The sequence below is a fragment of the Haliotis cracherodii genome, unplaced genomic scaffold (genome assembly GCF_022045235.1).
Source record: "Haliotis cracherodii isolate W230 unplaced genomic scaffold, xgHalCrac1.p SCAF_2, whole genome shotgun sequence".
Lineage (NCBI taxonomy): Eukaryota > Metazoa > Mollusca > Gastropoda > Lepetellida > Haliotidae > Haliotis > Haliotis cracherodii.
Genome location: NW_027266275.1, coordinates 3,118,830 through 3,142,691, shown reverse-complemented (window position 1 = coordinate 3,142,691; position 23,862 = coordinate 3,118,830). Strand labels below are relative to the sequence as shown.

At 41.7% G+C, this 23,862-nt stretch overlaps 1 protein-coding gene across 1 annotated transcript in view; it reads right to left on the bottom strand.

The window, feature by feature from the left end:
* Positions 1-23,494, bottom strand: part of LOC139469465 (uncharacterized) — a 51,766-nt gene extending 28,272 nt beyond the window's left edge. Inside the window, exons 1-4 of the mRNA XM_071251646.1 lie at positions 23,056-23,494; positions 20,646-20,766; positions 3,727-3,823; positions 1,644-2,019 (exon numbers count right to left, since the gene is read on the bottom strand). Of these exons, the coding sequence (XP_071107747.1) occupies positions 1,644-2,019; positions 3,727-3,823; positions 20,646-20,696 (524 nt within the window). The 5' untranslated portion in view covers positions 20,697-20,766; positions 23,056-23,494. The remainder of the gene's footprint in view (positions 1-1,643; positions 2,020-3,726; positions 3,824-20,645; positions 20,767-23,055) is intronic.
* Positions 23,495-23,862: the final 368 nt, after the last annotated feature.

The following is a 23,862-nucleotide window of genomic DNA, read 5'->3' as shown; positions in this document are numbered from 1 at the left end:
CATGCATATTCATGAAGTTCCGTGGTGTATTAAACTGGCTGCTGCTGTTTGTTGATAGTTGAGCACTATTTGGCTGATTCCAGCGATGTGTCCCTCCGCTTCCTCGTCATACAACCATGGAGCCATGATGTTTCAGGATGAACAGGTTGTTAGAACATTCTTCATATGAAAATATCAACAGGAAAAGGCTTATACCATATGTCTTCCTCCTCAATCAACTTCCCGAGATCGTGTTAATGACATTTCCACCATTACTCTTCTGGTTTTAATATTACAGATTACATAAACAAATTCCTCTGAGCATAAGATCTCGGACATGTTCTGATCTCAGCTCAAAATTCATCTGTTTCGTGATTACTAAATGTGCTGTTTCAGCATGCAGTGTACATGGAGACTAGCGCTTTGTAAACACACATTATTATTATTATTATTATTATTATCATTATTATTATTATTTACAGATTAAAATAAAAAATGGAACAAAGAGAGTTTGGTTGACCCTGGCACAGTCAGGCTGGTTGGGCTCATCATGAGCTGAAGGCCCTTGCCCCCTCTAAATGCAGCCCAGACAGTTGTTGTTGTTGTTGTTGTTGTTGTTGTTTGTTTGTTTGGCAGTTGTCCATATTTTCCATGTTTAATGTAACCAGATGACCACGCTGTTATTTAAGTGCTACTGAATATGTCGATGAGATCCTGATCGTGTCGTATGTCAGGAAATGACAATAACCTGTTGGCAGTGGTGGTCCACTTTGTATGCATACATGAGCTAGCTGTATATCTGCCACAGATGAAGGTTATGTCATAGAAATATCAAATACACAACGTACAGTGTGCAACATCACCTGTAGTCTCTTGTATGAATTTAAGGTCAAATCATATTCTTCCTGTTTTTATATATATTATATTTTAATATATTTACAAAAGAATATGTCACAAGGACACAAGGACAGAATATTCTTTTACACCTATAACAGCCATCTCCATCCCCCATCAACAGCAGTTATAGTTTTAAAACAAGATATTTATAGGAAACGAAAACAAGTTGCCTCAAGTTTTCATGAACAGGAATTAAGAAACAAATACTCTAAAATTTCATGCTTATTATTTCATTCATTTCTTTTCCTTACTGACGATCTTAACACTGTCCCATGTCTTAAGCATGCATTCTAACCTACAAGATTAGATAATCTTATAATAGATTAGATTCACAAACGAAGAAGCACATATACAGGTCTGACCTAAATGACAAATCTCTCAAAGATTTTCCTTCTTTGCCGGGTAAGGAGCTAGAATTACCTCCCTTGATGCACATATCTCACAGTGGGAACTAATACGTGGCCTAGCTACAGTTGATCAGCTCACTATGCACAGCAACATTGATACTGCACTGGATGTTTTCAGGCCACAAAGCAGTAATTCTGACGTTTTCATTTCCGTCAATCTCACCATAAAAATCAGTCAAACTTTCAATCTATAAGCTATGTGCCATGGAGTGCTTTCTTTCTAATTGGCTTGTCAGAAAATGACAATTTCAATTTAAAAAAAAATGATAAAATGCACTTATGAAATTCTCAGAATGATTTCACTTGCCCTAATAATCCAGGCAATGATGATCACCGTGACAACGACTACTTTTGTCCTACCTGTATTTCCGCTTGACTGCCAGACTCGCCGTCATTGACCGTATGCTCTCCTTCCGTAGGAATTCAGAGTCACCATCAACTTCATCCAACACTGGAACTTCGTAACCCTTGGATGATTTCCGCCTTGATTTCCGCTTTGTTAAAGTCCTTTCTGAGATGACGTCTGGATGACTCTCTATGTCCGTGACGCTGGGGCGTCCTCCGTCTGACTGCGCCCGGGTACTCCTCCGCCTCCGCCTCGCCTTCTCCAGGGTGCGGGACAATGTGTAGCCCTGGTCTGACGACAGCGCACGGTGACTTGGGAGGCGGGACAAGATGGCCGCCTGGGGACACCGCCTCCAGCGTAGGTCATTCTCGTCAACATCCACAAATACATCTGAAATGACATCGGGTGGTCGTGAAGACTACTTAAATTTCTTGAAAGTATCACTAAAGAACCGAACCACAGTTGAATGAAAGGTTATACGCTTGAAAACAAGGACCCTTTTGTTGTAAAGAAATAACATGGATGGATTGCCTAGAGATACGGTTCTGAAATCTTTAAGCCAAGTGTTACACAGCTGCAAGGTTACTTGCATATAGCTTGAGACAAATTCAAATTTATCACAAGGAACTGATTCTGGGAATATCACAAAAAATCACAAATAATTATTCATCATATTACATGGTTACATATCAATATCAAACTCTAGAAATAAGAAGGGCACAGTAAGCAAAATGGGGAGTAAAATTACAATTTTCCAATGGTATGGACAAGAGTTCCCAAGTGATTATTATCTTAACTGACTCATTGATACATATTGGGCTTCTAGTCATTTAACTTAAGGATGTCTACTTCAAATGACAATTGTAGACGTCTTATGTATCCTGTTGTGAAATGCATGGCGACCTAACAATCAACATATCTACCAAATCTCAGCAATATGTATAGTAACACATTGTCATATCAAAGGAATCGCTATATCATGAAATACAAGTGCAAATTATTCATATTTCATTAAAGACTATTACTAAATTCAAGTATACCATAAAATGAAATGAAATTTCATTTTTTTTATTTCCTTGCAAATATTTGGTGTTAACATAGTACAGAATATTAACAAATTAAACCCAATATGTTCAAACAACAAATAATTGTTGTCTCATACAACACAAACTCATGAGGTTTTCCATACACCTCATGCACAGTTTCAGATCAAATTGTAACGCTATCACAAATAGACAAGGCATTATTTTGAAGCAACATCAGTTGAATCACAGTTAGACACAACCAACTGACATCAGCCTCAAATATTGGAGTGTGTCTATGGTTAATACATATAACATTGGGTGCAGCTGCCCTGCCTTGTCAGTCTGTGTGCTCACAAACAAACAATATTTACACTGCAAATATGTGGAACACAAGTTGGAACTGTGCCAACTGTCTAGCTAATGACTTGACATGAGTTGTCCCCCTTGGATGGTTCAGCCTTCATTTGTTTATGTTGGTTGACTTTTTTTACTTTTGAAGTTTTTGTACGTTAAGCTTCACAAAATTCAGTCTATTTTGGGTACTATATTTTTTTCTTGTATCAAATACAGTGGCTCTGATCAAAGATAATAATTAATAATTTAATTGTGCTACCATGTTATATCTTTTCTGCAACCACAAGCCTTCACCACGCATGAGTGAGTGATCTACGGTTTAACGCTGCTTTTAACTATATTTCAACAATATAACGACAGGCGACTCCAGAAATGGACTTCACATATTGTACCCATGAGGGGAATCAAACCCGGATCTTAGGCGGAACACTTTAACCACTAGGCCACCCCACTGCCCCCTTACCATGCAAGAACTTTAAAAACATGTGATAATAAGATTAAAGAGTGTGAAAATACAATAGAGGATCTATTTGTTTGTAGCTTCCAAATACATATATGTAAATACTGCAGCTGAAAATGACTGGAAGACAAGAGTTACAAGGACTCATTATCTAAAGCAAATTTGTCATATCAATGGTCCAGTTCAATAAATGAGCCTTGTTTGGTTATTTATCGTAATCCGACCAACATAATCTGAGTTTTACGGTAAAACTTTTACCTTTCGAACACTTTTTAAGAAGAGGTCTGCTTTCTTGACCTGGGTTATCGTCAAAAACTGACTCAATGTCATCTGTGGCAGGGTCAGAAATCAGGCCCTACAAGTAAACAAACCTGATGTTACACAGATCCAACTTGAACATAATTATATGATCAAACAATTTAGTATCATGGCCAACCTCCATAACCAATCTTAACAATAATGTGCATCAGACCTTTCTGTGAGTTATATGTGCATCAGACCTTTCTGTGAGTGATATGTGCATCAGACCTTTCTGAGAGTTATATGTGCATCAGACCTTTCTGTGAGTTATATGTGCATCAGACCTTTCTGTGAGTTATATGTGCATCAGACCTTTCTGTGAGTTATATGTGCATCAGACCTTTCTGTGAGTTATATGTGCATCAGACCTTTCTGTGAGTTATATGTGCATCAGACCTTTCTGTGAGTTATATGTGCATCCTTAACACGAGGCTGGAACCAAAGGTTGACACCAGTACAGTGTGGTCCTCTTGATACAGGTCCCCCGGCATTCCTCCACATTAACAAATATTCGGATTAATGAATCCTTGTTCAAGTATGTACCCTTGTATACAGGTAGACAGACCAATGCAAGTCAAAGCAAGTTTAAAAATCTGCAGCTTGAGTGTGAATTTACTTGACATCAACAGACACTCAGGTGAAATTCTACTTACAATGTATCATCATCATCATCATCATCATTCTGTGATCAACTATACTGACTTTCACTATCACAGGGATGTCAAATCTCCTTGGAAAAGCAGTAAATCGCGGTTTTAAAAACAGTAGTCCTCGTAAAAAATCATCTTCCACGTAAAAATATAATCAAAGATTTAAAAAAAAACACTCTGAAAAATGTTATCGAAAACCGGACAACTGTTGCGGTTTGTCCTGTTTTTGATCAGAGCTTTCCGCGTCATACGTTTTCTATCACGAATACTTGCACTATAACGTGAGGTATGGCATCACACAGAAATTGTAAATACTCAGATGATGGCTTGTCTTTAAGATAAAGTTGTCTTTTAGCCTATAAGTGAATTAGAGGTTTTACAGTTGTTCATGTGATTAGCGAGAAAACTATGAATGTTTCTTCAGTGTCCGAAAACCCATAACACGGAGATATATGTTGTATTAATGTCTTATGTTTGCAATGGAGTTTTGTTTTTTTCAACAAAAGGTAAGTAAGTACAGGGTAAGTTTTTTTCAAAATGCTTCAACATGGGGAAAGGGTCAGACATTGCACGCACTTGTGACAGTGGAAGCCGGGTGCATGGAAGTTATGCCGTTTTTTTACAAGTACTGATTTAACTGCAAAATTTTACTGCATCCACCATCTTTGTTTATTTGCCTTATGACTTTTGCCATTGAGCTATTACATTTCTTGGTGTGAATGTTGTCCAATTTGCACGAAATTGCTTAAAATACAATCAAATAAAAATTTCCAGACCCCCTACACATTTTTTTCTCTTTTTTCGGGAAAACCTGATTCCCTGCTATTAGGTTGGGCCATGTCAAAATGATTTATAGTATGGTTCACAGTTTTTCTACCAATTCCAAAAATCACACAAAGGTAGACAAAGTGCCAATGTGTGTGCTTTTGCCGGAAAAATGTAAAAAGAAGTGACTTAACAGTTAAAAAATTAAGTCTTCATTTAATTTTCAATACACTTAAGGGTTGGCATACAAAATTGTTTTTAAAAAGTGGCCTTAAGACCCGGCCTGGCTGACACTACAAGTCATGGTGAAGAAAGTGCCAACAACATTTGTACAGCTTCAAAAACAGGTGAAGGGGTTTGTGTTTTGTCCACTGTCAACAGTAGGAGCAGGCCGGCGAGGCAAACCTTGGCAAAATGAATCCGTAAAAACCAGAAGAACAATCCCCAATCTGGTCTCATGCCATGGGGAGCTCTAGGTTTTCTCTGTAAGATATTCTCATGCTGTTTTTCAAAGGTCTGAAAGATGACAACGATTTGATGAATGAATTAACATGTACTGCTAAAAAAACTTTCAAATATTCACGACCTGACATTTGAACCCGAGAATCTGCATAATCCATGCAGTCGATAACAACAGCAGGGGCGAGAGGTTTCCTTGTTTACACTGACGAATGCAGGCAGAGAATAAACTCCATGTGCACCTCTCACACCGTCAAGTCCGATGTTCTCTGGACGCCGGCTGTCCTAAAGTGGCATTCACACTCATTGCTCTTCAGTTTGTTTCGCAGTATGGCTGCATCTCTGTCCTTGTGTCCTACAGTCAAAGGGGCCGTCGCTCGTCCATGGGTACCATGTGTGAAGTCAATTTCTGGTGCGCTCTGTCGTGATATTGCTAGAATATTTCTAAAAGCGGTGTAAAACCACTCACTCACACACAACCAAAGTATTATTCGCACAAATGTCTCGTCTATGTTTTGGCCGACCTTTCATATTTCTTGGTCTAGAGATTTTTGTTCCTGGTTGGTAGGTGGGAAATGATAACATAAATTGATAACATAAAGGAAATATTTGACCCTGTGACTGTGAGCAGCGCTGGTCAAACTCGACTCATCACTTAACCTGTTGTATTAATTTAATTGTCTTGCAGTTAAATCTACAATCATTTTGTGGCAAACACAAACATTTGCATTCAGAGGAATGAAAACAGACAATGCTTTAAAGATGTTGTTTTTTCACTTTTCAATTTTGGGTTGTCAGAATATGTAATCCAATTTGAAAACATTTAAACACATACCTTGCTTCTCTCCACAATGTTTAAATAATTTGTCCAGGTTACCTTATTTTCTAAAAGGTTATTTTTTTTTATATTGAAGCCATTATCACAGTGGGGGAAGCCAGAAATAAACTTCACACAATAGCACCCATGTAGAGAATCAAGCCCTGAATCTCAGCTTCACAAGTGACTGCTGGTGGTCACAATGGGGATCCGGTGGTCACAATGGGGATCTGGTGGTCACAATGGGGATCCGGTGGTCACAATGGGGATCTGGTGGTCACAATGCGGATCCGGTGGTCACAATGGGGATCCGGTGGTCACAATGGTGATGTAGTGGTCACAATGGGGATCTGGTGGTCACAATGGGAATCCGGTGGTCACTATTGAGATGTGGTGGTCACAATGGGGATCTAGTGGTCACAATGGTAATCCGGTGGTCACAATGGGGATGTAGTGGTCACAATGGAGATGTAGTGGTCACAATGGAGATGTAGTGGTCACAATGGAGATGTAGTGGTCACAATGGGGATGTAGTGGTCACAATGGGGATGTAGTGGTCACAATGGGGATGTAGTAGTCACAATGGGGATCTGGTGGTCACAATGGGAATCCGGTGGTCACAATTGAGATGTAGTGGTCACAATGGGGATCTAGTGGTCACAATGGTAATCCAGTGGTCACAATGGGGATGTAGTTGTCGCAATGTGTCCAACAGCATGGTGTGTTGCTCATACTATCGACCACTGGCTTGTCTGGTACATATTGCTTCATTTACAATGTTATATGACATAGCTATATTGTAGCATAAAAGAACAGGGACTGAAGAACAATCGGGAGTTGTATTCTAACATTGCAGTCAGATCTTCGTTTTTATTGGTCCTGTTATCAGTGAAATACAAGTCTCTTCAAGCTTTTAGTCCTAACTATATCAACATGAACATTTAATAACCATTTGTACTGACATTTGGTGCTTAAATGAGGTCAATTATCAGCCGGGGCAGTTGGGTAGCCTAGTTGGTAAAGTGTTCTCGTGTCACGCCGAAGACCCAGGTTCGATTCCCGACATGGGTACAATGTGTGAAGCCCATTTCTGGCGACCCCTGCCGTGATATTGCTGAAATATTGGTAAAAGGGACATAAAACCATACTCACTCAAATATCAGCCTCTGAGCCAGTCCAAATGACTCTGCCAGTTAAACCCAACTAGGAACAAATATTACCTTTATGTCAATGTTAATAGTATGTTTATAGTAAACATAGTAAATTATAGTTAATGAAAGTAACTATCATTAGAAATTACTAACATTATTTTCCTGGAACATATTCTATTAATTGTGCATACAATGCTCTCTGTAACAATGTAGGTCATTGTTTCTGTTTTCTCTTTTTCTCCACATGGGAAATAACAGACAGAGAATCCATTCAGTCACTGATTGCCACCATCAGCTGACTGCCTGCCTTCTACCTCATGTCACATACCACGCTGACTGGCTACAATTAACACACACATCAGTGTTGCACAAGAACAAAGTCATGTTCATACCAGAGGAACACTTGTAAATCTCAGGAGAGATAATGTATACATGAATCATCCAAGAATGCAATAACTACAACTGTAAATTTCTTACATATAACTAATAACTTATTTATCTATTTGGGAAGTACCGTCTTATAATGAAGGATCCAATCTACTCCGAACCCAACACCACAGCCTGCTACAACTTCACAGTCAACCACAGTCTCATCGCCTGCCCCAACCTCTCCATCTACCACAGTCTACCACAGTCTCATCCCCTGCCCCAACCTCTCTGTCTACCACAGTCTACCACAGTCTCATCGCCTACCATAACCTCTCCATCTACCACAGTCTCATTGCCTGCCCCAACCTGTCCATCTACCAGTCTACCACAGTCTCATCACCTGCCCCAACCTCTCTGTCTACCACAGTCTCATCGCCTGCCACAACCTCTCCGTCTACCAGTCTCATCACCTGCCACAACCTCTCCATCTACCACAGTCTCATCACCTGCCCCAACCTCTCTGTCTACCACAGTCTCATCGCCTACCATAACCTCTCCGTCTACCACAGTCTCATTGCCTGCCCCAACCTGTCCATCTACCAGTCTACCACAGTCTCATCACCTGCCCCAACCTCTCCATCTACCACAGTCTCATCGCCTGCCACAACCTCTCCATCTACCAGTCTACCACAGTCTCATCACCTGCCACAACCTCTTCGTCTACCACAGTCTCATCACCTGCCACAACCTCTTCGTCTACCACAGCCTCATCACCTGCCACAACCTCTCCATCTACCACAGTCTCATCGCCTGCCACAACCTCTCCATCTACCAGTCTACCACAGTCTCATTGCCTGCCACAACCTCTCTGTCTACCACAGTCTCATCGCCTGCCCCAACCTCTCCGTCTACCACCGTCTCATCGCCTGCCACAACCTCTCCGTCTACCACAGTCTCATCGCCTGCCACAACCTCTCCGTCTACCACGGTCTCATCACCTTCCCCAGCAACTCTACCACAGTCTACCACAGTCTCTGTCTACCACAGTCTCATCGCCTGCCCCAACCTCTCCGTCTACCACCGTCTCATCGCCTGCCACAACCTCTCCGTCTACCACAGTCTCATCGCCTGCCACAACCTCTCCGTCTACCACGGTCTCATCACCTTCCCCAGCAACTCTACCACAGTCTACCACAGTCTACCAGTCTCATCACCTGCAAAAACCTCTCTGCCTACCACAGTCTCATCACCTGCCCCAACCTCTCTGTCTACCACAGTCTCATAGCCTGCTCCAACCTCTCTGTCTACCACAGTCTCATCGCCTGCCACAACCTCACTGTCTACCACCATCTCATTGCCCGCCACAACCTCTCCGTCTACCACAGTCTCATCGCCTGCCCCAACCTCTCTGTCTACCACAGTCTCATAGCCTGCTCCAACCTCTCTGTCTACCACAGTCTCTACGCCTGCCCCAACCTCTCTGTCTACCAGTCTCATAGCCTGCCATAACCTCTCTGTCTACCACAGTCTCATCGCCTGCCCCAACCTCTCTGTCTACCAGTCTCATAGCCTGCTCCAACCTCCAACAGTATGTTCACCTCCACTACAGGAAGAGTGCAACTCATGTTAAGTCAAAGTAGAAGCAAATTCTGGTACGAGTACTCCAATATCCTACCTTGTATCCCCAGTCTCGCCATTACAGGTTCTGAGTGTGAGATTCAGGACTTCACAAGCTTACTGAGGTGAATCCTGACCCGCCAAGCCATGACCCCGACAATGTGTCATCTGTCACCATGTAGGTTTCACATGGCAGCCCTGTCACCACCATGATATATGTAGCAAGGAAGCCGCAGAAACATCATAATCTAACAGGAAACAGAAACGCCAATAATAATATCTAAAGAAACCACTATATTACTGTTCCCTGTAACAATCATGAAGTCAGTTTCGGTATTTTGCATATTATTAGAAAAACTAGTTCATGGGAAGTTGCATATATGTATTTAATTTTTCAGAAAATTACAATTTATATGAAAATATTTTATTCATATGACAGAAAATAAAAACAAACAGTCAGGCTGGTGTTTACATTAGACAGGTAGAATACAATACAAGAAGCACTATGTGCCAGGTTAGCACATTGTGCTAGTTCTGATGGTGTTGGTGCCCCAGGGTACCTAGCCGAACCCTAGCAAGGTTAAGGGTAAGACCTTTTTCCATTTACATCTTGGGACCAAGGCTCATATCCATATGAGCCATTAAGTCCTAAATATTAACCACAGTAACTGAGTAAGCAATGAGTGACACAGTTGCACAGCTCGTTCAGGATGGCTGACAGTCATGTACAATACATTGGGGATAAACAATTGGGATTAGCATCTTATAAGTAATGGCAATTAAGATTTTAGGCGTATAAATTTTATAGCTACAGGGTAATCAGCCTTTATTCATTCAGACAAGGGTTTCTCAAATTCTCTACGACAGTTATCAATACAAAAAGATATATGGTATTGAAGCTGTAGTTGAAAATATATCTTATCTCCAGACAAAATCCCAGGTCCCCCTAAGAATATTAAATCTTTGGTCCCTTAATTACCTTTGTTGCATTTTAGTACAGCTGTATTGACATTTCCACAGGAATAACCCTGTTGAATATTCAAGTGATGGCTCAGACACTGGAACGGACACAGTATGGAGACTACAGTGCTAATTGGGACATAGCTCCAGTGGGTACCAGTACTCCACGGGTTTAAGTATTGATTTATATGGAGCATAAGGCTGAGGAAATTATGCTGACTCAAATTTATCATGACAGTTTTGAAACTGTATATTTTAACATTTGTGATTAAAACGCTGTATCAAATATAAATATATCTACAGTGCTGTGTGAACCAAACATGAGAAAGAGGGAAGAGTCCAAAATATCAATATCCTCTCTCGGATATTTTTATTGTTTACAACATACTACATTTGGTTATCAAAAGGGGAGGTAGTCCAGACCCCTGGCTGGAACCCCCTTCTGGATACACCTAAGGTATTCATACAGATCTCTAAAAGACAAACTTTGGGTCATTTTACATGGTCTCATATGAGTAGCCCCAAGTTTTCAAACCTATTACAATAATGGTGATATTTTACTATTGTTAAAATTTTAAAATTATTTTGAATGATATAGAGTGATGATTGTTTAATACTTCAAAGCTGGGAAATCATGCGCCTTCAGCTGGCAGTGTCATGTTTCACATGCTTTGTCCAGGCTCACCAGGACAAGAAGATCATCCCTAAGTAAATGTAGCGAGTGAGTATTGTTTTACGCAGCTTTTAGCAGTATTCCAGCAATATCTCAGTGAGGGACACCAGGAATGGGCTTCACACATTGTACCCATGTTGGGAATCGAACCTGGTTCTTCAGCATGATGAGTGAACACTTTAACCACTAGACTACCCCACCGCTCCCTAAGTAATTGTAACAGGATGCTTCTATCATTGTCCAATGTTCTGTACCTCTTTGGTATCCACTATTTCTGAAAGCCAGCAATTAACAACTTCTCCGAGAGAACATCTTCCCCCAATGTCCTTTGTCAAGCATAGCTAATAGTCTGCTTCATAAGAAGCGGGAAATTTGAAAAATATATATTTTACAGGCCTCAAAGTTACAACTAAAATGGTCACCAATGCGACCTAAATTTCAATTTGTCTACTGTCTAAAATTCAGAGGTAGCCAAATGACTACCTTGAAAAATATCTTGTGGCGACTATCTTCTATTGCTACACATATGTAGACACAAAAATAAACATGTCTGCTACTAATTGAACTTGCAAATAATTCCTCCTAAAGTCAACAATGAACCGACATACATAAATATTAATGTAATTAGTATTATAATTTAGTTGATAGTATTTTGGATAAGCAAGGATATACCGATGTTATCCAGAAACATAAATTGCATCACTGTTCGAGTCTAACAAAACTCAAGTGCAGTTTCCACTAATATACAATTCCAAGACTAGTGCTATGTCTTGTGCATGTAATAAATTTGATAAAAGATAATTTCAAATGCTTTTGGCTACCTACAATATTGGCTTGACTTCTTGATTTTACCACTGGCTACTCAGAAAAAAATACTTGTAGCCATATGGCTACTTGGTAAAAATTTCAACTTTGAGGCCAGTTTTAATTGGCAAAAAAAATGAATGACATGCCAGATTTAAAGCTGATGCTAGAGAAACATTTCCTTTGGTTAGCCTTACCCCATGTACATTAATAGCATGACATCATGTTGGTTGGTTGGTTTGTTGTTTAACGCCGCACTCAGCAATATTCCAGTCATATGACAGCGGTCTGTAAATAATCGAGTCTGGACCAGACAATTCAGTGATTAATATGAGCATCGATCCACGCACTTGGGATCGATGACATCCATCAACCAAGTCAACGAGCCTGACATCATGTACTTCACTCTGTGACAAACACCTCTCTCAGTCCAGTTAGTCATTTCGGAAAATATCAATAAAACACGGCTCAGCATACACCCTTGACTTACTCCACATGAGTTCTATGGAGATTTAACAACTTGTAAGGTGGTTTCCCCCACAAAGAGACTGCTATAGGTCAGTAGAATGGCTGGTGCAAGCATAACACTTCATTCAAGTACCTAATATTTGTCTGTTGGTTTCATCATCAAAATATATGGAACATACATTCGTCTCAAGAATGTGACAAGTATTTCCGTACATTGTGGCGCTTATAAACTGTTCAAGAAATGTAAAAATAGTTTGTTATAAAAAATCTAAAAACTCCCGAAGACATTGATGGCTAAATGATACAGGTTTACTGTATTCTGTCCTGGATTAACGGGGTTGAGAATAAAACGTCAGATTTGGGTTTGTTCCCTGTAGGTAACTCTTACCAGTTCAAACTCGAATGTGTACCTGCTTATATTTACCAATCACATCCGGGCATCGTTAAGCGCTGTGTTCTATCCCACTACCAGTAGTTATGTGCAAACACAATTGACATCCAAAAGTAAGTCACATCTGATTTAATTTCCAAACAACATTCGGAATTCTGTGTTTGACAACATAACCACCACTGTTTGAAGTATTTCGTCAAAAATATTGTCGATATCCCAATCTGGTAAGCTGTCAATTTTCTGATAAAGTAACACGTGACTTTGGAAATTGCCGGCGATCATGCCTTACCGTCGCAGAAGCTATCAGAAAGAGTTGGGTATGGACTCTGCTTCTTTCTCAATCGGCTCTCCGCCATAACGTCCACGGAATTCTTGCTCCAAAGGCGACGGAGGTCGCAAATAACGGGCGTAGCATCTTCGCAAGACTTCAACTCGCTCGGTGTTTGCACGCACTTTTTGTTGACAGCGACCACGTGCTCGCTTCGTTAGATCGGTCACGTGACATATGTGGCTAAGTGAAATTGACAAGGGGAGTATGTGGACTATTTGCATATCTCACGAACTGTGTTGACAATGGTGCATCATTACATCACTGCTCCCGGCATACCTGTTAAATGATTAATGAATTACAGGTGATGGGATGGGATATTTGCATACCAAATTGTCACTATGTACAAACTTAGAGGTACACACTATGCTTATTGACAGAGTGACAGTGTAAAGTTATTCTTGAAAAAGAACATTCTAATAAGTTTCGGTATTTTTTTATGTGTGTAGTTAAGAATTTGTAATTGAGTTATATTAACTGCTTCTGGGCTGAAGCAATAGAGTAAATATTGTTGGTTGAACAGGCTGATCAGACAGCATTGTGTGTGTATACATGGCTGGGATTGACCGCTGACATTGTGAAGTGGGCTCTCTGACGTGGAAATGAGGTGTGCTTGATGCGACAAAATTGAAATAAACTTTCACAATGAACCCACGACCTTCGTTGTGGGTGTACGTTCATGATACAGCAGCTGCACATTTAATCACGCCACCGTTGAAATTAACCATACAAGGACGTTTTACGAGTATGAACAATGACGATGGTAACGTCTGCCAATAGAACCTGTCTACAGATATTTTGCCGATGGATATCATTATCTATTGTGTACATACTTTGATAACTAATGCAAATTGTACGGACCTTCTGAAACAAAACATCACTCCAAGTATTAATAACTGACAAAATTCCATAATTATCATTCTGTGACGTCATAGTACACGTCCACTTTCAAGTAAAATCGCCATCTTTGAATACTAAATGTCTTATAAACCTCAATATTTTATTTGTGACAAACTGATTAACAACAGAGGGCGTGTGACAGTTCTGGCTCTATCGACAAGGCGTCTATAGTGCAACGACAGTCGAACGTGCATCTTTAACTGTAGAGTTACGAGAGTCTCTGTTTTGACATGTACATTAAGACGCCTGGAGATACCGTTGACAAGACACTGGAGCTTTGTCTTGACGTCCTTTTTCTCAGCTTCCCACGCCGCTTTGTACTAGTTTCATAACATTATTGACTCAGAAGTGCAGCATAAAATGCTCCGTTTGTTGTCTGGCTTTCTGGAAGATAGTCCCCCAAAATGATATTCTTGGCACCCAAGAACACGGAGACTAACCTTTTCCAGCTGATGGGACACTCTTCCTTGGTGATGGGACCGCCAAGTGGTCAAGTAGTAGATCCCCGGCCACATCATACCAAAAGACTTTCAACGATGGTACTTGTTGTTACCCTGTCTGGCGCTCGGCATTAAGGGGCTAAATCAAGGACTGCTAGGCACGGAGTCAGTATACTGTGTCTATTCATGTTAAACTGCGGCACAGTATCTCAGTGGTCTAGCGCTATAAATTGGCATCAGACCGGACTAGCAAAAGCAGCCACACACACACACTTGCATGCACGTCGCTATATAAGTGCAATAATCTTGGACGCGACGTTAGACCCTATTTAACATCACCTCACTTTGGTGGTGGGGATGTCAAATACTTCCATTGTTTTGGACTCAGAATGGAAAGGTGAAACAAGGTTTCATCCATAGTCACAAATCGTTGCAAGAACCTTACTGGATCAGCTTCAAACAGAGCTAGATTATCACGAGACATGTTGCGTTTTTTTATCAGATGTCAAAAACATTGGAACCCAACGAGCTGATACATTCTTCATTGCCAGTTTCTATGATAATGGAATGTACTCCCCGAATGCCTCCTGAACTAGTCATTCGCCGGAAGGTCTCGCAGTACCGTGTTCTCTGGATATTTCTAGTGTTGCTGACGTCACAGATGTTATTGGACAGTGGTCGTCGGCAAGGTTCACCTTCCCACGCTTCAACACCGCTGTCTGCCTCTTTACTGTGGCACAGGAAGGGGCATCCTTCCTCAATGCTGTACTCATATCTTTGTGGATGGAGTTTAGTGTACATCCCGTTTCCGGCAAGTACTTGATCACTGCCTTTCCTGAAATTTGTTCTTTTCCCAAAGGATACTGCTTATGTTACTGAATTACTGCGGCACAATTTGCTCATTTGATTCTTTTTTGTGGATAGAACTTTCTTAAACTGCGAGACCTTCTCAGTGGTCTTTTGGGATAGAGCGTCTGCCAAGAAAGCGAAGGTCGGTGCTTCTATGCCCCGCCGCGTCATGCCAAAATACGTTTAAAGATGGTACTTGTTGTTACCGTGCCTGGTGCTCGGCATTAAAGGGCTCAAACAATGACTGGTCGGGTCTGAGACGAAACAATGTGGTATGGTATCTGAGTAGGCTAGCAATGTAAAACCGGCGTTAGACTGGAGTGGTAGAGTATGTTGGCTAGTTGGTTTGTTGTTCAACGCCGCACTCAGCAATATTCCAGATATATGACGGCGGTCTGTAAATAATCGAGTCTGGACCAGACAATCCAGTGATTAATATCATGAGCATCGATCCACGCAATTGGGATCGGTGACATGCATCAACCAAGTCAGCAAGACTGACCACCCGATCCCGTCAGTCGCCGCTTACGACAAGCATAGTCGCCTTTTACGGCAAGGATGGGTTGCTGGTTGTGTGTGTGTGTGTGTGTGTGTGTGTGTGTGTGTGTGTGTGTTTGCGCCACCAGAATGAAGAATTTACGTGCAATGATCTCACCCCGAACTGCTAATATTTTAAATGTTTTTGTGACAGAACTGATTTTAACAACAAAGGGAATTTGTTAAGTCAGTATAAAACAGCCAAAAAACAGCCAAACGACTTCGTCGACGATATTTTCCCCTGAGCTCTAGATGTATTGATAAAATGATTAAAGGCACGCGAAAGTGCATACTCATATCTTTCTGTACTGCACGTGTGCACAATACCGAACTATGCACATTTTAACACTATATGTTCATTATACGTGTCGAGAAATATATAACAACAGCATCTCCCAATAATTGCAGGAGAAATCACATTTACAAAGTGTATCTACTTTCACGACTTATAGAGTATAACGTCTATATAAATTAGCTGTTCTCTCCAAATCCAATTGAAGCATCCAAGTGGTCAACTCTCAACCCACTATATTGGTAGGTTAGGTCAAGTAGGATAACATTGTGGCTTGTGTTAGATACGTAGTTGGCCTGTTTACTGTTGACATCATGGTTGTTAACATCTCCGATTAAACTAATTAAAAAGATAAATATGAATATAGATATATAAATATGATCGGAATTATATACTGCCACACTCACTCGCGATGCATACCAATGGACTTGCTGTGATTTACCATAATTTCCATTGGATACACAACCTGTCCTTTGTATTTACATTAATTAAAGAACTGTTAGCGCTGGCGTCACATCTGTCTGAAAGATCCAACTTTGCGTCGCCCGAGAAGCGAATGTCGGATCTACTGCTCATTTCGAGAGTGATCGTCCAACAGATCGATACGTCGGTTATTTAGTTGATGACAAGTCAAGTCTTCAAAACAACATTCAAGTATACACCCACGGAGCAGTCATTTACATAATTCCCACTTTACATTGTACATAGTGGACGCACAAGTCGTAGGTACACCTGTGCGATATCGGGTGGATTAGTCGGGAAAGAACTGAATAAGAAAGACTTGAAGCCGACAGTACGTGCGTGAGTCTGAAGGCGACATAGGTTTGTTTGTTTGTTTGTTTGTTTGTTGTTTAACGCCGCACTCAGCAATATTCCAGCTATATGACGGAGGTCTGTAAATAATCGAGTCTGAACCAGACACTCCAGTGATTGACACACGGCAAGAATGGGTTGCTGAAGACCTATTCTACACCGGATCTTGACGGGTCGTATAGGTTCGTCACTGCACTGGAATAATGCAGATGCGACGTTAAATTTTAACTCACTCACTGCACTGGACGGGGAGGAAGAGGGAACGCGCGTCATCATCACCTTGAAACACTTTGTTCAGGTGGTAGATTCAAATGTTAGAATGAGCACACTTTGGTTTTTGTTTTGCGGTAAGTAATATTCAAGCAATATCACGTCAGCCTGTATATCATCAAGCCTGGGCCCCCCCAAAAAGTGAATGACATTATAATGCGTAATGTCAACGTCAGAGAATGACCAGTCTATATTATCCGCCGAGCCAGATGCCATTAATTGGTCGTAAAAGCCAAAATAGTGGTGAAAAGTGTATGAATGGACCTTTGAAAATCAGTGAGACACCAGGTGTTCGCGCCCGACCGGTGGCACCCACCAAACAACGTATCACGCCGCTGGGTTACGATGACGCCATCATCCATGCTGTCGAACCTGACAACCCGCATCCTCTTACGACAACGGGAGAAGACCATTTTAGTGTCCCCCGTGACGTTGCTGCAATGTTGTTAAAAGCGGCGTAAAACTATACTCGTTAACGCGCTCCTTCGTATATATTGCGCGTGGGACGTCGTCCAAGCTGTTACAGATCGTCACAGTGTATCTGGGCCTTGACACACTGTCGCCCGTAATTCCGCGTGTATAGCTCCATGGCGTAGAAAATGTGAATAAAAATCGAATAACTTTCATTGAAGGTATGTTTTATGAATGAATAGATCGCGCACCTTTATGATTCTTTGTATCAAACTCAGAGAGAAGCTTGCTATAATGGGGAACTAGTGAGGCAACAGAGGACACGGTCAGAGCCGTCAGGATCACACCCATCAGGAAGTAATACCCAGTCCCCTTCGTGTCGAGCCTTGTGACTGTCTGCTCGTGGGCTCTACGAGCGGTAAACGTCTATACGGCCTGCATGCAATACTGTGGGTTTTCTCCAACGGCAAACGCCGTGATAAAAACATACTGTTCAAAGCGAGTTAAACCTAAAACACTCGGCCCAATCTCATTAAAGTCAGATCATAGTTCCCACTACCGCTAAACAAAGTTTTGTTTAGCGGTAGCGAGAACTAAAATCGTATTTTAATGAATTGCACTGGTCCATACTTTAGTTCATATTAGTATTGTCTTGATAGCTTCGAGTTTAATCATCGGGTCTACAGTGGTGTATTCATAGTTTGGTAACGGCTCATTCTTCGTGTTTAATGTTTGTTTGTTGGTTGGTTGATGAACGTCGGTCTCAGCAACATACCATCTATATGACGGCGGTTTGTAAATAATCGAGTCTGGACCAGACAATCCAGTGATTGACATCGATCCACGCTATTGGGTTACGATGACATGCATCAACCAAGTCAGCGAGCCTGACCACTCGATCCCATTAGTCGCCTCTTGCGACAAGCATTGTTGACTTCAGTCACGTGTTACGGCAAGCATGGGTTGCTGAAGACCGTTTCTAACCCGAGCTTCATGGAAACATTTATGAGGAAACAAATACACTTAATCAATGACAATCTCATTTTATGCAAGCGCTTTTGCTGTGCGGCAACAGTAAATAAACGGTTGTTTTTCTTGTAGATGTGTGACATAAGACGGACTGCATGCTTTAAATAACACTTGACCAGTGGCTGGCCATGGTGAAGTACCCCAGGACCACATCCAGTTAGTAACGAGTGTGTGGCATGGTTTCGTACTCATGGCCAGGACACGACGCAGAATCACACCGGCCCATCAATTAAGTGTATACATTTATTTCCACAGGCAAAAGAGTCCTTGTGCTTGATATTGCAATTATATCTCATATTCATATCACATTGCGTGACATTGCAAGTTTATTTGCGTGAGTACATATGTTGCATTTCTTGGCTAGGCGGCAGTACGAATGACTGTGCTAGAATTTTAAGTAATGTAGTGTTTTGTTTTGTGTTGATATACTGTTTAACACCTTGTACTTGTAATGTGTACTTTTTTTGTTTTAATTTGTGTCTCATTGGCCATGTTTGCCTGATAATGTACATCATTGAATTCAGTAGTGTAACTTCGTGATTGTTGTGCACTGCGGGGCACACAAATAAACTAGTTTTCTTCTTCTGTAAATGTGTTCTCGTGATTCCAGCATAGTTTCTTTTTGCACGTTGTAACAAATCCATAGCATGCCTAATTTAATTTAATGCTGCTTCTAGTGATCAATCACTGATAGAAATCTGTGATCCTGTACCATGCTGAAGGTTATTTGGCAGTACTTGTTGGACTGTTCTGATCGCCGTTACATAGCTGTAATATTGCTGAGTGTGGCGTTAAACATCAAGCAAACAAAACGAAATGATACGCGGACGTGGAGCAGCCTGGTTCTCTGGGTATGCTGCGCTGAGAACCAGGCTGTGAAGAGGGGCATCACGCGGACAGCGTGCCGGACATCCGGGCAACATTCAAGACGTGATCATCTTCTGCATGACATCCTCAATGCTATTGGCTAATTAAACATGTTCATGTTTGGAAGCCCTGTTTTATTGTACGTAACAGGGAAAACAAAGCAATGTTAAACAGTCACTCACTCACACATTCACAACTTCTGAAGTACACTCTGTGCTAATTACTCCGGTACAAGAACTGTAATTGCTCAACACGTAACCGCTCCTGTGATTGATGGAAATTACCAGTCAATTATATGTATTTGTAACCTCATGGATTGTACTCCTTACAACTGCCAGGGCTTCACAATAAAAGCGAAAAAAACCTTTTCCATATCCAGTAGAAATCTCTGCTAAAAGCAGAGTCGATTGTACAATTCCGAATATATCATGAACATGTGTTTATGAATCACTATGAAATAGTGATGATACCAGGTGTTCGCGAAAATGTGAGCGTATCCTGCCCCACCGGCCACACGTCACAAACAAAGGCAAGTCAACACATTCACTGTTATCTTGCATTAACCGAAAAGAAATATATAATGATATATACAAAGAGGTACTCTCACATTGTAACAACAGTGCTATTTTAATTCGTGTTCTGGCTAGCTTTAGGGAAAGTAAAACCAGTATTAGGACAATGTTTTCACAGCAACAATAATACCGACACAGTGATACTACGTAGGTGAGGTTGGCCATGGTGTACAAAATAATAATAATAATAATAATAATAATGAAAACAAATGTTAACGTCGACGACAAAGATGATGGGGATGGTGGTGGTGATGCGGATGACGACAACGATGAAAGGGATGATGATGACGACGACAACAGTGATGATGGGGATGGTGTTGATGAAGATGACGATGACATTGATTGTGGAGGGGAGAGGGGGTGTTGATGGGGGATGATGATGTTGATGATAATGACGTTGATGGCGATGCAGAAAACGATAATGGACCACGACGATCTAGCTCACCTTATCTGATGACAGGTCCAGTGGGGGACGCTGCGTGGTCCTCCTGCTCATCCTGCGACCGCCTGCTGACACCTGCTGATCTGTCCCCAGTGTACATACAGGGCTTGTGTAGTATAGTCTGCTGGAAACAGTAGGAGCACTAGCATGTGTGACACTGTAACACGTAGACTGCAGCTCTCATTGTCGTGATATACGTTTAAGGCTTGTTTGTTTGTTGTTTAACGCCGCACTCGGCAATATTCCAGCTATATGACGGCGGTCTAAAACATAATAGAGTCTGAACCAGACAATCCAGTGATTGACATTATGTGCATTGACCCACAACACTTGGAATACGATGACATTCATCAACCAAGTCAGCGAGCCTGACCAGCCAAACCCGTTAGCCGCCTGCCACAAGCATAGTCGCCTTTTACGGCAAGAATGGGTTGTTGAAGACCTTTTCTGACTTGGATCTTCACGGGTGACGTATTAGGCACTTGTCGTGTTCAAGATTGTCATTAAGAAACATTTATTAGAAGGGGGCACGGGTAGGCCAAGTCGTCTAAGGCGCCGCACTTCATTGTGCAGAGTTGCGTCCCTTGGGTACGCCAGAAACCTATGATTGTGGGTTCGAGTCCCGGTTCACCCCGATTATGTTTCGAGGTTTGTCAGCACCATACCCGTGCTCGTGGGTTTCATCGAAATGATAAACGTTTGAGACCTGCATCATTTCGGGCTTTCCTCCTACATTCAGCTGACACGCCGTGATATAACTTGAATACTGTTAAAAGCGGCGTTAAACCAAACTCACTCACTCACTCATTTGTGAGAAAATATCACAACCGACACCCTATCATTATATATTTGGTTTGTTGTTTCACACTGCCACTTTTGACCAGACTAACCATTCAGCGAAAGCATGACCACCGATCCACAAAATCGGAGAATGATTAATCAGCCGTCACCGAATCTGACCACCCGATCCTCATCAGCCTCTCCTTTGCTGCCAAGCATGGGACACTGGGGGTCTGTTCTACCCGGTGACGCCCCCGGGAGAGGGATTTGTTTGTTTGTTGTTTAACGCCACACTCAGCAATATTCTAGCAAAATGACGGCATTCGAATCTGGACCAGACAATCCAGTGATTGACATCATGATGATCGATCAGCACAACTGGAATACGATGACATGCATCAACCAGGTCACAAAGCCATTTATTCGCCTCTTAACACAAGCATGGGTTGCAGACGACCTAATTCGTACCCCGAATACCCGCGGGTACCGCGAGAGAGAGAAGGGGTTGGTTGACAAGTTCGGTGGCGGGGAGGGTCTTGAGAAACAAACACAATTCGGGGAAATCATGAATGAAATGGACAGTTACAACAACGGCAGCATAGTCTGCATATTAATTACACTTACCAAAAAATATTTTGTCAATTGCCGTCGGTAAGGATTAGGAACAAAATGGACAACTATTTGAAGGGAGAATTGTTGAGGGAATGCAATGGCGAGATGTATGATGTGGGACACTATCTGACACGATATTTGTTTGCTATTCACGATAACACAGTTTCAATACTGTAACAAGTCTGCGTCCATGGCGAACATGAACATACAAACGATGAATTGTGTACCCTCATTGCCGTAAAGACTCCAATCCACAATAAATGACTTGTCCCTGTACTCGACATGGAAAAGCTACAAGTCGTACCTGGTACTATTAACATACATTACGTCACAGACATCCGTGACATTTATCAGTCCACACACATGACACTATCAGTACGGCGAGGTGAAACTATAAAATGATAAACACAATCTAGATCTCCCGACTATTAAGTATGCGATTAGAAGTGGATGGATCTCCAAAGACGATCTCAAATATATCCAGGAAGACAATATATGCACTTGCAGGCGCGTTGGCTATGTAATAATCTAAACTTCAATAGCAAAAGTCCACAGTCGTCTGCAACAAAAGATCAAGCATGCACTGTTGGCAAGACTTGCGAATCAGCTGTTCCGCCGTTGTGCGGTGTAAGCACGGATGTACAATCACATTAACTATACACCCTAGATGTACATCAAGTTACATGTTTAACAATACGCCTGGACACTGCAGTCCGTGTTTAACTCCATGCATTACAGCAATGGGCGTTTGAACAGTTGTGAGCTCTGAATATCTCGTGCTGACATGACAGCGGAAGTAGTGACTGCTGTGGAGAAGCAGACGACATGTTTCGCAGCTACACGGGGAACCTTCCGTAAACACTTCCATAATTACACTGCTTTGCTTTACGGCATAATAAAATGTCTGCAATTCAATAATTACCCATAATTACATAAATTGACGTAATTGGCATGCAGTTACATCTGTACCTAGCTGACCTAAATTCAGCCACCATGGGTCAAGGTCATTATTTGAACCTACCTGAAATTACAAACTGTCAAAGCCTTCGCTCAGTTTGCTGTGGGTTGTTCCACGAACCACGTGCATCATCATTTGAAGTGTTGATCCATGTAATCACAAAACGTTCTTCAAGAGGAGAATTCACACTGAATGTTAGTATCGTATACCGATCCGTGCAGTGTTCGCTTGAGTGAACAGTCCCGTGTTGTACGTCCTTGAAGCATCACAGTGATTGTGGTCACGGTTCGTAGAATGTGACCTGTCTGGCGACTGCATTGACAAACAGCTGAAGACTCAGTACTGTATGTCGTCTAAGACTATCACCCGTGACGTGTTCTAGCGCCGTCACTGTCCGTGACTCAAGCAAACAGTAACTTCCTCAAACATCACGTCCCCGTGCATCCGCGACAGTCTGACAATTAGTCGCCCACTCCAGAGCTGACGTTGATTAGACCTCATTTTCAGCAGCTTTTTAATGTGCTGCTACATCCAGATGACATTAATATTGCATGCACGGAGAGCACAGCGCTGAATATAAACATGTTCACAGGGGAGCGCATGTCTCGTTTGTATATGATGCAGCTGAATAGGTACACTAAAGCTATATGACGGTCCCTCCACATTATAATGTCACTTAATACATGATGTATAGTCTGACAATGTTTGCATATTCGTAAATTGAGCTGTTACGTTGGTTACACCCTTTTACAGCGTGACACTCTTGACCTAATTGCTAAGGATACCCCTCTTTTCCCGGTGTAACAAGGAGTGAGGGAGTTGGTGTTCGCGCCGCCTGTAGCAATACTCTGACAATATCACCACAGATGG